Genomic DNA, 16,543 nt, shown 5'->3' on the forward strand with positions numbered 1-16,543 from the left:
GGAGATTGCAAGCAGCATCCGGGGTGGTGTGAAGCTGGAAGGGTGTCTCTGAATCGTCCACATGGGACGACATGAACTAGTTTAGAGCCTTGGAGAGACCAGAGTTGCAAAGTCAAAGTTTTCAGGTAGGGCCCCAGGTCTTGCATGCTAGAAGCAGGACAGAAGGACTGCAGGAGCAAGCCTTGTGTTGGATGCCACTGTGAGCGAGCTCAAGCCTACAGCTGCAGCCAAGAGAATAAAGAAAACCTGTGCAGGGAGTCTGAGTGGGGCAGCAGCCCAGAGCTACTTACAGTTTATCTATGTAATCCACAGTTTATTAAAGAGAATGAAAAACACAAGCCACAGTAGAGAGAGATCCAGAGATTGACAGGCTGGTGATGTTTTACAATCCATGTCAAACTTCATAGGCAGAAATAGTTAACAGTAAAAACAATGACACTCAGGAGGTCTGTTCTGCCCCACAGAAAAATCAAGTATGCATAAAGAAATGAAAATTTTATGGAAAAATGGGATATCTAAAACATACTGCTTTCAGTAAACATTACAGTGATATAATTTAAGACCTCACAGGGCCAGCAGCCTTGACCAGTGCTGGGAAGAGCACTTTGCTGTGCAGGCCTGTCCTGACTTCGCTTCTTAGATGTGCTGGAACATACACATGCTCCCTCCCTCCCTCTCCCTCTCTGCACCCCTCCTACCCACAAACACACAAGCTCACTCTCTCACACACATAATTAACAAGAATTAAATTTAAATAGTCCTCATTGATAAAGCACATAGAGGCTAATTGCAAATAACACACTTGCTAATAGAGGAGGAGCTCTAGTATCTATCAACAGCTAACCCGTCATTCTTACATTAAAGATGAAAGAATATTAGTATTTCTAAACTGAGAGCCACAGAATACAAATTCTTCTAAACACCTTAATTAAAATTATTCCTTTTAAATTATACTGTGACATACATAGAAAGAATGGTATTCTCACCAATGTGTCCCTTTCTTATACATCAGACATGAGGCCCTTCTCTAAGTAACAGTGTGCAGCAGGTCCACAGCAGGCTCAACTGTACTCCAGCACAAAGGGAGTGCACCAATGACATGCTTCATGACTTACAAGGGACTACAGCGAAGCCTTCCTGGACACTCATCCAACATCCGAAAGCAAAATGGAAGACTGAGGCTGTTCTGTAGGCTGCAGAACAATGCCCAAGTCCCACTCTGCAGATAAGAACACTTGCGTGGCAGGCCTACTAAAGCCTACCATGCTTTCTAAGTGTGAGATCTACAGAATCTGCTAAAGCAGCAGGAGGGGTAGTGGTGGAAATGGTACAAATTGAGAGTTTTCACATTCCCTTTATATCAAAAGCTTAGGTGGCAGTGGTGCTGTACCCATACTACAGAGGAAGGCTGAGGGTGGGGGGATTTGAGCCCCACTTAGAGCTGCTCTGGCGACAGAGTTTATGTACATACAATAAAAGCTGAGATGTGAGACAGAAATTTTCATTATATTTTGAAAGTCCTTGCTCTATTGCCAACTTCAGTTATATTCCATATCCAAAATAAAAAGGGTTTTCTCAAAATCAAGTAATTGTGCAAAGAATCAAGTATTAGATTATTATAGGTATGGGGGAAACAACTTTAAGGATGCTCCCAAAAATATTAAGAGGCCAAGGAGATGGCTCAGTAGATAAAAGAGCTTGGTATATGTACAAGGACAGGAATTCAGATATACCTGAAACCACCTAAAAAACCATGTCTAGCTATGCATGCTTCAGCCCCAGCACTGAATGCATAGAGACAGGCAAATCATTGGGGCTTGTTGGCAAGACAGGTGTGTGAAAACAGTCCAGTCCAGGTCCTGGGAGCAACCTGGTCTCAAGGAATTAGGGCATGGAGTAATGAAACAGCACACAGAACATCCTCCTCTGGACTCTGCACACACACACACACACACTCTCTCTCTCTCTCTCTCTCTCTCTCACACACACACACACACACACACACACACACACACCACTCACACATACACCACACACAAAAATGAATACATTGAATAAATAAATCAAAGAGTATTTCAAGCAGTGTACAATGCTTTGATTTCTGAGATTCCCTGGGTAAAACAGATCACCATCAATAAATCTCCAGGTGCCGACGAGAAAAGCCTTTCGCCACTCTCTCTCTATTTGAGAGGATGAAAGCTTAACTATGGAAGAACAGTCCTGCCACCAGCGATCTATCCTGGCCTGACAGCATCTTGTTCTTCTGCCCACCTCAGATGGAGGCTGGTGCCTAGTCAATATGATAAGCATGTTTGCAATGCTGGTGTGACCACAGGCATAAGCTCACAAGTGTCAATGGTGGGACAACTGGCTGGGGGGGCTGGGGGTTGGAGAGGGAGTGGGAGAAAGACTCAAGAGAGGCAGAGGCTACCCTGCTGAGATGGACCCTGACCATGTGGCCAGAAGTGCAACAGGCAAGCACGGTGCCTGCTCATTGTCCGCACAGTGTCTGCACGGTGCCTGCATGGTACCAGGACAAGACTCAGTAATAGAAACCAGTATTTCAGCTAGGCTTATTATTTGTTTGATTATTTGTAAAAACAGATACTATAAAGAACATAGTAGGATATCTGAAAACCATGCCTTTGGACAGCATAGACTAGGTGTACATGAACTTAGATGGTGAAAGTAGAAATCTGTTCAAGCTTCACTCCCCATTCCTATCATATGCTCATGCAGCTCCCACAAATGGCATCCTTCTAGCTACTCTGATATTTTTGTTTGTTTAGCTTTGGAATTACCATACCTCTTGGGGGTTGGTCAGGTGCTATGTATACAAATGCTAAATTCTGACCTCCAAGATCTATTTACAGCCCCATGAGTACATTCTCACATATAGCAAGTAATGTCGAATAAACTGCTTCCCAATCTCTGCATGGTTAAATGTGTGTGGCTACAGCCCATTACTAGGGAAAACACAGGTAGGTGAGGTTTTGGTTGCCAGGCTGGGGGTTGGAGAGGGGGCGGGAGAAAGACTGAGAGAGGCAGAGGCCACCCTGCTGAGATGGACCCTGACCATGTGGCCAGATCCTTAGGATAGGCTAATGGAACAAAAGTAGCTTGGTTGAGACTCGAACAGCAAGTAACGAGTGCAGCAAATCAATAGGACTCAGTCTCAATTACTGGGGGGCTGGCTGGGTCAAATTAAGCACTAACAGAGTTATTAGATACCACTTACAACAACACATACCCACCTACTGACTTGACTTGTATCCCACGTTTCACTAGCTCTAGACAAGCACTTCACTGGAAGCGCCATCCCTTAACCTCAACCAGGGTCCAGAGTCTAATGAATCACACATGAATACTATAGGCTGACACAGGTCCCACAGGGAACAGGAGACCAATGAGCTCCACAATGGTTGTCATGGAGATGGAAGGCCCTAGTTGTTCTCGCTGAAAGTTCTTCTTCTGTGACACACTGCACTATTTGAAAATACCTGAGTAGTTCTTAAGCCCACAAACTGAGACATGTCAATCCAGAAAAAGAGCCAAGCTCAGCCTATAAGGCATAAAAATTCTTATCACTCTCAATTTTTAGCATTTTCAGATTCACCATTTAAGATATGGATATCTTTCAGTGTTTAACCTAAAACAGATCAGCACTTAATACTGTTACAGTGGAGGAGAGAATACAAGCCATTAAAGGTTAGGTCAAGCTATTTAAGCAAGAAGGATAATCAAAATCTCTTGTCCTGCCCAACCATGAGTTGCAACTAGCTTTCTCACCAGCCGTGGGGCCCCCAAAGCCCCTGAGCATCAAATGTCCACATTGAGTGTTACATATAGGATGCACCTATCTTTCCAGCATCCCTAGAAACCAGGTCTCATCTGCATGGAGTATGTGGGGGGGACCACAGGGAGCCAGAGTCTTGTAGAGCTCTAGACTTAAGAGAAGGATGCTGCTGCTGACATTCTGGAACTTAGAATGCAGTTATTTTTCCTTCACATTATTGGTGAAAGACTTCTGTATCACTTGGTTTTGACTATCACTTCTGACAACAGGAGTATTTTTTTTTTTAGATCAATCATTTTTACAAGAAAGCCAACATCAAACCCTGGCACAGCACTCTAAGAGAGAGTAAATAATGTGAGAAACCTGAATAGAAGAATCCAAAGAACTTCAGGTGGGAAGTAGGAACGGACAATGCAGGCACAAATAAAAGCCCCGGACAATGATTGACATGCATAGATTGTCATAATGAGGCCAATGAGGTGGCTCGGTGATAAAACGCTTGTGTGTAAAAGCCTGATGACCTGAGTTCAATACTCAGAATCTCCTTAGAGGTGAAAGAAGAAAATGACTCACGAAGCTGTCCTCTGAACCCCACACACATGCCATGGTATGTGCATACCCATCATATATAATATGTGATAATATTAGTAAATTTTAAATGTCATAAATTTGTTTTGTATGCTAACAAAAATATATAATATATATTACATATAAAAAATTTGTCTCCCTAAAGTTTATTTGTATTTCCTCCATAACCTAACACCCCCAGAACTAACATTGACCCTAATGCCAACAATGCTAACTTTGTTGGTTACCTCAGCTGAAAAAACCAATCGTGTAAGTAAGCAGAAGTTTTTGATCTAACAATTGATGTACACTGCCCAAACATAATAAAAAATATCAATGCTTACACACACACACACACACACACACACACACAAGATTATAGTAAAGTAACCTTATTTATCCATTCAACAAAACTACATACAGTTAGACATGACATGGTGTTGCTCCAAAGAAAGAAGAAATCTGAATTGTCTAATGCCCGCCTGAAGTGAGGTCATGAGTCACAATCAACTACAGAAGACAGAAAGAAGTACCATGTTGCAGTGGAGGATGGGAAGGTGTCCTGGGATTCGGAAGCCCAGGAACCACACATTGTGGAGGGAAGAAGGTTTCCCAGTGCAAGGGCATCCTGACACACGGGAATCACACAGCTCTGCGAGGAAGGCTTCTCAGCAGAGGTGTTGCAGCTCCCAGGGGAGGGTCTCCCAGCTGAGCTGAAGAGCCTCAGCCCTGCTCCACTCTGTCACTTCTTCCCTCCTTCTCTTCATTGCTTCTTAGCTGCTTCTGATGACAGTCACACCAGGCAGCAAATCTCATAAAAGAGATTTATTGGAGGGTCCAAGATGTAAAGGGACGAATCCAGGAGTGGCTGCCTCTGCTCCTGGAAGGGAGCAGACAGCAGGGAACTGAGCAAACACAGCCTTTATAATAGGGTTTCTTGGGTGAGGGAGGAGTAGCGAAGCTTTCTAGGGCAGAGATTTCCATGGAGATGATTGGTGGGATTTCAAATCCTGAGGTTTGGGGAGCTCAGGGATTATGGGTTCCTGCTCAGGAACAGTGGATTTCAGTGGGAAGTTCATGGATTGATGGCTTTTGTTCAGACTTTTCACCTAAAGTTAGCATGATCTGGGGAGGGTCCTATTGAGGGGCTGGAGGTAACCTCTGTGACTGTTTCAGAGGCTGGAAAGCGATTAAGACAGTTAGGGAGATCTGGGAAATGGAGCATGGCCATTTTCCTGCCTTGAGGGTTTAATAAAGTTTACAAAACATATAAAGTTTACAAAGGGAGTCCACGAGTTCTCTTGAGTAGCATGAATAGCCAACAAGAACCGTATCTCTGGCCCCGTTTTCCAGCACTCTACATTAGAATATCAAAATCTATTCAAATAACAAAACTGTAAAATGGATATCATTTCACTACAGCAGAGGAAGACTTTAAATGGTATATAAAGTAAAAAGTTTTAAAATGTAAAGCCATATTATTCAAACAATGGTGAATTTGTGTATTTTTAATTACTTGGTCAGGTAATTTGACCTATGAGTTTGAGCTAGCATTGAACTCACAATCCTCCTGCCTCAGCCTCTTCAATGCTGGGATCATAGATATGTGTCACCATACTTGGCTTCTGTGGTACCTTTAATCCTAGTCAGGATAATAAAATTATTCTTTCCAAATCCAAGATCATTTCTGTCCATACCCACTGAGTGTTTATGTTTTATTATCTTCTGTGGTGGTTTGTATATACTTGGACCAGGGAGTGCCACCTTTTGGAGGTGTGACCTGGTTGGAGTAGATATGTCACTGTGGGTGTGGGCTTAATAATCTCACCCTAGAAGCCTGGAACTCAGTCTTCCACTAGCAGCCTTTGGATGAAGAAACTCTCAGCTCTGCCTGCGCCATGCCTGCCTGGATGTTGCCATGCTCCCACCTGGATGATAATGGACTAAACCTCTGAACCTATAAGCCAGCCCCAATTAAATGTTGTTTTTTATAAGACTTGCCTTGGTCATGGTGTCTGTTCACAGCAGTAAAACCCTAAGACATCCTCCCTCTGTTGATATGGGAATTTTATTAGACTAATAATTTTACACTGTTCCTTGGATACATCTATCTCACATATCAGTGTAAGTCTTCATTATCTGTTTCTCTACCTCTTGCCTCTCTCCAACCCAATGAGTGTGAGTGAGCTCCTACAGGCAGGGAAAGTCAGCATGAACTTACTTTCTCATCTCTGTGTGTTGTTTGCTTTTGGAAAACACTATTTTACTAAGCTGTGATTTTAATGAGCAAACATTATCCAAGGTCATTTGAATTTTCAAAGACTTTTGATTAAGCTTCCTGTCAAAAATCAGAGCACATAAGAGCACAAACTGTAGTTTCTACAGCTACCAATTTGCCACACCGTGTTAAGGCAAGTCCGTCCCTGCATGGTGTGCTGGAGTGCTTCTCCTCTGGTGACATTCACGTATCACTAACAATATCTAGGTTTTCATATCTTATTACAGAGTTCCACTTGGAGTTTCTAGGCAGTCTTTGCCAGACTTATAGTAGTATATGCAACTCTGCCTTTGTGAGTGTCCCAGCTCCTGTTTCCCATGCAGTCAAAATTTCTGCACATTAATACACACTGCAGTCTACCATATATTTCTGGGACACTGCAGTACCTTGCACACTGCAGACAGTTAGAAACTGTGCTTACTCCATAAATCTATGTGAGGAAGAATACATGAGCCAGTGAATGAATGTACAATTCTAAGACTAAACCAAAAAAAAAAAAAAAAAATTACTCTAAGTGGTCTATGTGCTGAAAAGGGGTAGGCAATGGAGAAATAAGAAGAAAAAACTACATTTTCATGAGTTTTGTTGAATATGTAACAAAAATCTAAAATACAGAATTCTGTTTGCAATCAGAACTTTCTGAGACTAAGGACTTCAGATGAGAACAAGTGGGAGGGAGTAAAAGATGGCAGAGGTCTTCAGTTGAAATTGCTCTTAAATGGCTCTCAAAAATAATTAGAAACTAAAGATATCCTAAGTCATATTTAGTGATGACTACTGAAGTCAGTACCACCGATCTGTAAGATAGCAAGCAATGGACCAGTTGTTAAAGGGAGTTATAACGAGTCCTAAGATACCAAAAAGAAGTGGCTTTAAATATATTCTATTTGTTCATAATAAACAAGTTTAAGAAATTCCTCCTAGAAAAATTTTAATATATAGGAAGACATTTATACAAACAGCAGCCTTGCTTACATTAGAAGGCAGAATGTCCCTCAGGCCTGTCTGCTTTTTGAAGTGCTGTTTGCAGTGCATAATGATCCCATTTAAATTCTTTCTTAAAGTTCCTGTTTGTTCTTTTTGTATCTCATATTTCCTGACCGAGAGCTGGGGTCACCACTGTGAGGAGCAACACACCCTGAATAGAGATGGGGCGGGGCTGTGGGAATGGCCACAGCCAGCTGCCTGTGTGCCCACCTTGCTAGAGGGCTCACCTCATAAGCTCAGCCTCAATCCAATGTGCCACCAACCATTAACTGGGAGGGTACCCAAATACGAGGTCCTTCTCAAGGCTCCTCAGGAAAGGAATGGGAAGGAAAGCACACAGGTGCCAAGGGTTCTTCAGCAGGCCTCAAGCAGCTCCGAGAATGGAGGCTGGGGAGCAGCTGTGGCCCCTTGAACATGGCCGCAGCACCATTGGCAACCGACACTGAAGCCTAGCGAAGGCTTAATGAGCAAACAGCACATGGCAAGATGGTCAGGCTTCCTACAAGCCAAGCAGAGAAAGCTGCAGATCCTTGTCCATGGGACACAAGGACACTACAGATCTGTCATGTTCCTTCCTTATAAATGATGTTCAAGATTCACAAACCAGCATCAAGCTAAAACTTGAGCACTGTATTTTTGACATATATTCTCCCAAACTGGAGTCACTGTGCCCAAGAATAAAATATATCCTGGATGTATTTTTGTATGTTATTGTATTTTCCAACCTACAGTCTAGTTACATGCTTTTACATACATGTGTACTTTGCCCATCATGTAAGAGACCAGAAGCTGGCAATGTAGAATGCAGCACCAAGCAGCTGGTCTCTCGGGCTTTATACTCTGAGTGCTTACTGAAACTTGTTCTTGCTGCTGCTGCTGCTTGGGAGGCAGGTCTCACTATGCAGCTCTGCTGGCCCGGAGCTCACTCCATACATCAGGCTGGACTTGAAGTTGTGACAATCTTTCTGCCTCCGCAGAAACTTTAGCGAAGTTTCAGAAGGGTGCCACCATATCCTCTTTGAGAAAAATGCTTAAATAAACTTGACTGTTTCATACACTCAGTATATTTTCTATTTGTGCTCATAATTTTAATGAGAAATTATGTCTTAGTATTTACTAACTATATTTTTGCCATGTGTACATGTGTTTACTTATGTGTATACATGTTCATGTGTGTATATATAGCTGTAAAGACATACATGCATATATGTATGAGCATTTGTGTGGAGACCAGAGGTGGAAGTTTGAAGATCTTCCTCTGTCACTCTTTACCTTAGACTCAGAGGCAAAGTCTCACAGAACCTAGGAGCTGCAAGTCTGGAGAACCCTGGCCTGCCTTTCCAGCACTGGGACCACAGGGACTGTCTATGGTGCCACTTTTTATGTGGGTGCTGGGGCCCGAAACCAGGGCCTTGTGTTATCACAGCAGGCAACTCACCAACTGTCTCCCTCAGCCCCTCATAAAGTATGCTATGTGATTATAGAGAGCCTTCTTATTACAGAGATTGGGGGGGGGGGAGAAGGGGTTATCACAGCAGGCAACTCACCAACTGTCTCCCTCAGCCCCTCATAAAGTATGCTATGTGATTATAGAGAGCCTTCTTATTACAGAGATTGGGGGGGGGGAGAAGGGGTAGAGGGGAAAAGGAAGAAAGCAAACAAACTAAAATAAGAGGAGGGAGCAATAGGCTAGTATAACGGGAAAAACTGTTCACACTGTTTTCTTTGTGCAGAGCCTGGATTCCACACATATGGTATGTGTGTGCGTGCGTTTGTGTTTATGTGACTATGTTGATATGAGACAGGAAAACAGCAAATATGAAACTATCTAGACTGGAGAGGCCCCACAGGACTTAGGGAGAAGAGACAGGGAACAGATGAACATGAACAATGTCTGACATATACCTATGACAATCCATCATGAAATCCATTTACCCAATACTTTTTAAAAATAAAAATAAGTTGGATTTAAAAGTTAAAGGCATACAATGCTGCTTTGAGTTTATTCGATTGCTTATAATGTGTTGCAAGTTTCCACAAAGAATTTTTCCTAAGCTGAATTTTCTTAGATGCTAATTGTTATGTGTAAACTATATGATTAAAAGGTAATACCTAGCCAGGTAGTGATAGCATGTGCCTTTAATCCCAGTACTCGGGAGGCAGAGGCAGGCAATCTCTGTGAATTTGAGGACATACTGGTCTATAGAACTAGTTCCAGGACAGGCAGAGTTCCACAGAGAAACCCTGTCTTCAAAAAAAAAAAAAAAAAAAAAAAGGAATATTCAGAAACTAACTTTGGGGCTGCATCAGGTATGTTCTGAGTCTGCAGTATATTAAGTTCCCAAGTATATTGAAAGTGTTTCCTTCAACTTTCCTCCAGTGTTTAGTGTCACGGGTTTTTTTTAATGTGTCCTCATGTGTTTCAATCCTGCCTTGTGGGCAGGGTCAACATATCTAGAGTTACTCTTACTCCCTACGATAGACACACATTTTAAAATCAGGCCTGGGGCTTGTGAGTTGCCTCAACTGGTAAAGGCACATGGCTACAGTGTTTTCTTAACCTGAGGTTCAATATGCAGGGCCCACACAATGGAAGGAGAGGACTACTTTCCACAAGCTGTTCTCTGACCATGACATACACGAAGGTGTATATCCTGCCCTGCCAGTAATAAAACAAACACATTAATAAAAAGATATAAAACTCAGACCTGGATTCTAACAGATTTTCTATCTTAGAGGCTTACCCTATAGTTTTAATTGTTGTTTTTCCTTGTTTCCCATTTTCTCTCTCACAGATACTATTCAAATGCAATTACCTTTCACTCCATATTACTGATTGCCTGGTTATCACTCCTATCTATTTCTTAACTCAATTTTTATATCTATATCCTAACTGGTTTATCTACTTCCAGCATAATGTCAGAGTCTCAGCAATTCAACCTGAGAAATGAACAATTTAATCTCAACTTTAAAAAAAAAAAATTGAGGCCCAGGCTAACCTTAAACTCATGATCCCCCTGCCCCAGCCTTCCAAGTGCTAGAATCAAAGGTGCATACCACCATAGATGTCTTGACAAGGAGTTTTACAAACATGTACAGCATGATGCAGTCGGCCTCTTACTTAAACCTCTCTTCAGTTATACTGTGTTCATTTTAGATAAAGTATAGTGTAACTCCTATTTCCAGCCAAGACTGACAGCAGGGTGAATGAAATGTATCCTCCCACTGAAGAATAGCAAATGTAGAGGAATTTTAATCCAGCAACATGGCCGCTCTGGCAAGGGATCACATCCAAAAGTGTGATCTAGTTGGAATGCAAACATCGCATACACCTTTGATTCCTCTGGCTGGAACAGACATGTCTTAATATGCATCTTTAATCCCAAACAATGCTGTCTAATTGAGGGGCAGACAAAGTGAAGAATCAGAGAAAGATTTGACAAAATGTGTCAGAGATAGAGACTCATTGACTCAGTCAAGATACACCCAACTCTCACAAGAATAGGAAGGAGAGGCTATTTAAGAATAGTGAAAGTGAGAATTGAAAGAGTTCTAAAATGGCGAACCGTACAGTGAAGGATGCCCACAGTATCCATGGCACCAACCCTCAGTATCTGGTGGAGAAGATCATCCGGACGCGAATCTATGAATCAAAGTACTGGAAAGAAGAGTGTTTTGGACTTACAGCTGAACTTGTAGTGGACAAAGCCATGGAGTTAAAGTTCGTTGGTGGTGTGTATGGTGGAAACATAAAGCCAACTCCTTTTTTGTGTTTAACCTTGAAGATGCTTCAGATTCAACCTGAGAAGGATATCATTGTTGAGTTCATAAAAAACGAAGATTTCAAGTATGTGCGGATGCTGGGGGCACTTTACATGCGGCTGCAATTGATTGCTACAAGTACTTGGAGCCTTTGTACAATGACTATCGAAAAATCAAGAGCCAGAACCGAAATGGAGAGTCTGTACTGATGCATGTAGATGAGTTCATTTATGAACTACTGCACAGTGAGAAAGTCTGTGATATCATTTTGCCCCAGCTACATCACCTGACCATCGAAGAAGAAGCTACAGAGACTTGGACAAGCCAAGGCGTTCACCTGCACTGCGCTACAGGCGGAGCCGGAGTCGTTCTCCCAGAAGGCGGAGCAGATCCCCTAAAAGAAGAAGTCCTTCTCCCCGAAGAGAAAGGCATAGGAGCAAGAGTCCACGACGCCATCGGAGCAGGTCTAGAGACAGACAACACAGCTCCCGCTCTAAATCCCCAGGTCACCACCGTAGTCACAGACATAGAAGCCACTCAAAGTCTCCTGAAAGGTCTAAGAAAAGCCACAAGAAGAGCCAGAGAGGAAATGAGTAATGGATTCATCTTGATTTTAGTCCAAATGACCTCCTGTGGATATGAGAGCATCTGTTTAAGTGGGATGATAAAGATCTCCTCTTCAGGCAGCTATGAGTATTTTGGGTTTTTCAAAATCAACTTCTTTTGTTGGGTTTTGTTTTTATTTTAATATTACAGAGGTGCTAAGTTTTGTATCTCTTTGGATTATAACCAACAGCTTTGAAGAGTGTTTTTGACCAAATCAAGGTCAAGTTTTGGCCTAACCCGCTATGGTTATTCATACTTAGCAGGGTCAAGACGACCTGGGAATTTGAGAGGTAAAAAGATGTGATCCTTTCATTTGTAATTAAACTTGCTGCAGTTCTCAAAAAAAAAAAAAAAAAAAAAAAAAAAAGAACAGTGAAAGTAAGAGAGAGAGAGAGAGAGTCAGTCAGTTTAGAGAGTTCAATTAAGTGTGGCTCAGTTCAGTTCAGAACAATTCAATTGATGGAGTTCAGAGTCAGTCTTTCCAAGCAGTGCAATTCAGTCAGAAGCCAAGAGAAGCCAATCTGAGTCAGTCAGCTTGGAGAGGAGTTTGAACCAGAACAACTAAGTTGAACCAGCCAGCCAGAATTCAGAAAGAGAAAGAAAGGATGAGTTTATTCAACAGTAAGTCTCTGGGGCTAAAACATTCTAGGCCTAGATTAGCAAATGGAGGCTAGAAGCTGACACCTTCAAGGTCTGGGCTTGCAGAAAATTAGATTGTATGGACGCTAGAAGCCTCCAGGCCTAGACCTGGGAATAGGAATAGATAGGTACATATGCTCTGGGCTCAGCCTAGACTATGTATTTGTAAAGCTTGGATACAGCTCTCATCTCATTACTGCATCTGAAGAAATAAAAGCAACATTTACATTTACAAGCAGAAAGCTGACAGAAATAAGGAATTCAGGCTATTGTATAAACATTCCTTGCTGTGGTACAGACACAAGAAACCATGCAAAGTTCAACAGACTCCATAGAACGAGAGGAGAAATAGGAACAGAGGAAAAGCACAGAAACCAGAGCCTATGTGACATAGCAAGACAGTGCAGAGGTGCTGCCACCTTGTCTTGTATCCTGCTGAAGCCATTTCAGGTTTAACTAGACCTTGATCTTGATGGAGAACCCTGTGGAAAATTACCAACTCTATTCTAGGAACCGACGGTCAAGAGGACCTGGTTAAGTTATTTTAGCCTCTGTTAAATGACAAAGCTGCAGCTGCCAGGCAAGATGCCAACACTAGTTTTTGCCTTCAAAAACCCTGTGCCCTGGACACTCATGATTAACCTGGATCACCAAATACCTGAGTATAGTCCCAGCCAGCTAGCAAAAAGACTTTCAGTTGGCTATCTGACTAGTCATCTCTAGTGGGCTCCTGTACCTTGTTACTATGAAAAAAAAATGCCTGTCATGAGGAACCTATAGACCAAAGGTTCCAGAGTTCCATGCATGCTTCCCTCAAGTACTCTGCAGACCACTGAGAGCACAGCCACATATGAGCCACCACCCAAGGGCAGAGAAAAACAGACACCCAAAGGGGCTATGGAAAATGGTGTCGAGCTCTCAGTGAATACTAGAAAGAGTGCCTTTCCACAGTCATTCTGTGAAGACCCGATTCAAGAGCCATTCTATATGCAAAAAGGCCTTGCTGCATATACTTGTTCTACACTAAATGCTGCCCTGGTTCTACCTAATCAATATTAAAAGGAAGACCCCCAAATGCTTAAACTGAGACTTGTCTGTGCTCCAGAACAAAATTACATATTTATAAGAAAACAAAATCATAAAACACCCAACAGAGTAAATCACACACTTCTGACACACATTCAAAGATTACCTGTCCCCTGAAATTACCTAATCTGCAAAGAGTCTGGAAAATATGACCTGAATTGAGAAGAATGGCCAATAAACTGAAACTGGGCCAGAACTGACAACAACTAGGAAGGAAGGAAGGAAGGAAGGAAGGAAGGAAGGAAGGAAGGAAGGAAGGGAGGGAGGGAGGGAGGGAGGGAGGGAGGGAGGGAGGGAGGGAGGGAGGGAAGGAGGGAGAAAGAAAAGGGAAAGGAAGGGGAAAAGGAGGAAAGGGAAAGGAAAAGAAAGGGGAAAAGAGAAAAAGAGGGAAAGGGAAAAAGAGGGAAAGAGGAAAAGGGAAAGGGGGAAAGGGAAAAGGGAAAGGGGAAAGAAAGGAAAGGAAAAACAAAAGACAGAAATGTCCCATGCTATCTTTCAGTCAGCTGTTTCTCCTGGCTGAAATGCTCAGCTACTCAGTGCTGTGCCAGGAGCCATTGCCATTTTATGTGTTTAATACCCATGGTGTAAACACCTACCTAGGCCAAGTTCATATTGTCAATAGTGTACCCATCAGCTTGCAGAGTTCTTGAATTTGCAACAATCAAATCATGTGCTGTATCCACCTCTCCCAATGAAGTCCAGTCAATCACTTTCACATCTCAAAACACCAGTTCCTCTGGAGAGCATTCTATGAACTTTCAGATCTAAGTTAAATTCCTGAGTTAAGTTCCTCCTCTGGGCTCCCATAATATATTGTGCATACACAACCAAGGCACTTAGGATATTTTACTACTATATGTTTGACTCGTGAATCCTAAGAGGGAAGATAAGCTCTACGAATTAATCTACCTGCAGAGCATTTCCACCGTAACAAACATAGGATGACACACTCTTCGCTGAACAAACAATAAAATGGAGCATCCTTGGTAAGTATAACAGAAGAATCTCTAATGCCTTTTACAATGTGAAAGACAGATACAAATGGCATGGACTATATGATTTCATTTATATCACACTCTGAAAGTGATAAGCTCATAAACCCATGATTACTAGGAAAGAACTGCAAAGGAGCAAGGGAGAAGTTAGATGGACAAAAATGACTATGAAAGGGCAGCAAGAGGGTAACCAGGAGGAGTCCAATCTGTCGCAGAAGCCAGAGGCCTCCAACCAGACCACTGACTCACTGCAACAAACGTTTGCTAGTGATGATGTGTGAACAAAAGGGTATACTGCAGGACATACTGTGACACACTAAAGCTCCCACTATGAGATGTTTTCTGTTCTTTTTATCTCTGTGTTTTCATTTTGGGGGGTAAGCTGCAAGGGCAGAAGGGGGACACAAGGGGACAGGGAGATGAGCAAGACTGGGACAGTTCACAGAGAATCAATGAAAAGCTTTTAAAACTGGTGCTGACTTTAAAGAGAAGTAAAGAGGCCAGAGATGCTTCAAGTCTGCTGTTGCTTTAACACTGGATTGAGTGACTCAGATGAGGACTCTGGTGCCAACAGCCAGAGTTCCTGTACTTCATTAACAGTTATTTGTATCCAGTGACACCTGCTTCAGCCAGATTTCATTGTCTACTTTAAAACCTGGCAGAAACCCCATAATGCATGTATCTTCTAGAAAAGAGAAGTAGACACCTGTAGGTCTGAATTAAACCTCTGAATTATCAGATAAAAGGGGCCTGCTCTGTCCTGTACTTCTTGTCTTTAAAATGAGCATTGTGTGCTTTTTGTTGTTGTTGTTGTTGTTGTTCTTAGAATAAAATGACTGTAGAAGTCAGAGACTGTACTCTTATAAAAACTGCATGCCTATTAAGGGTCAGTTTTACTCAACACAAACTACTGCTTCAATGACCATGAATTTATTTCTTTTTTTTTTTTTTTTAGACATTTATTTATTTATTTGATAAAAATAAAAATAAAACATTGAAATGAGAGAAATAATTAAAAATAAACCTTCTACGAATTAGTAATAACTTTAAGACCACTTTGAGGCGATCAAGCCTTGGAGTAGCTTTTGGAGCAGGCAAAATAGTCTGACCTCACTCTGGCCACTTAGGCAGAGGGAGTCATTTTGAAGGAAGGTTTGGGAAGAAAGTGACTTCAAGGTGTGATAAACATTTATGCAGTTATATCTTTTTTTTTTCCACAGTTTTCTTTTTTTTTTTTGATTTTTAATATTTTATTACATATTTTCCTCAATTACATTTCCAATGCTATCCCAAAAGTCCCCCATAGCGCCCCCCACTTCCCTACACACCCATTCCCATTCTTTTGGCCCTGGCATTCCCCTATATTGGGGCATATAAAGTTTGCAGGTCCAATGGGCCTCTCTTTCCATTGATGGCCGACTAGGCCATCTTTCTATACATATGCAGCTAGAGACAAGAGCTCCAGGGTTCTGGTTAGTACATCATGTTGTTCCAACAATAGGGTTGCAGATCCCTTTAGCTCCTTGGGTACTTTCTCTAGCTTCTCCATTGGGAGCCCTGTGATACATCCAATAGCTGACTGTGAACATCCACTCCTGTGTTTGCTAGGCCCCGGCATCATCTCACAAGAGACAGCTATATTTGGGTCGTTTCAGCAAAATCTTGCTAGTGTATGCAATGGTGTCAGCGTTTAGAAGCTGATTATGGGATGGATCCCTGGATACGGCAGTCTCTAAATGGTCCATCCTTTCATCACAGCTACGAACTTTGTCTCTGTAACTCCTTCCCTGGGTGTTTTGTTCCCAATTCTAAGAAGGGGCACAGTGT

At 42.2% G+C, this 16,543-nt stretch overlaps 1 protein-coding gene and 1 pseudogene across 3 annotated transcripts in view; one reads left to right on the top strand and one right to left on the bottom strand.

Moving 5' to 3' along the window:
- The window catches only part of Aven (apoptosis and caspase activation inhibitor), a 147,555-nt gene that overhangs the window by 9,302 nt on the left and 121,710 nt on the right, over positions 1-16,543 (bottom strand). The window contains exon 1 of one of the 3 annotated variants that reach the window (XM_021152731.2): positions 3,790-3,869. The exons of the other annotated variants lie outside the window; for them this stretch is intronic. Within the exon in view, the coding sequence (XP_021008390.1) occupies positions 3,790-3,820 (31 nt within the window). The 5' untranslated portion in view covers positions 3,821-3,869. Of the gene's footprint in view, positions 1-3,789; positions 3,870-16,543 lie in introns of those variants that run through there. 3 annotated transcript variants of the gene reach the window in all.
- LOC110286316 (pre-mRNA-splicing factor 38A pseudogene) lies at positions 11,177-12,319 on the top strand (annotated as a pseudogene).

The sequence above is a fragment of the Mus caroli genome, unplaced genomic scaffold (genome assembly GCF_978045245.1).
Source record: "Mus caroli unplaced genomic scaffold, Mus_caroli_1 scaffold_2, whole genome shotgun sequence".
Taxonomy (NCBI): Eukaryota; Metazoa; Chordata; class Mammalia; order Rodentia; family Muridae; genus Mus; species Mus caroli.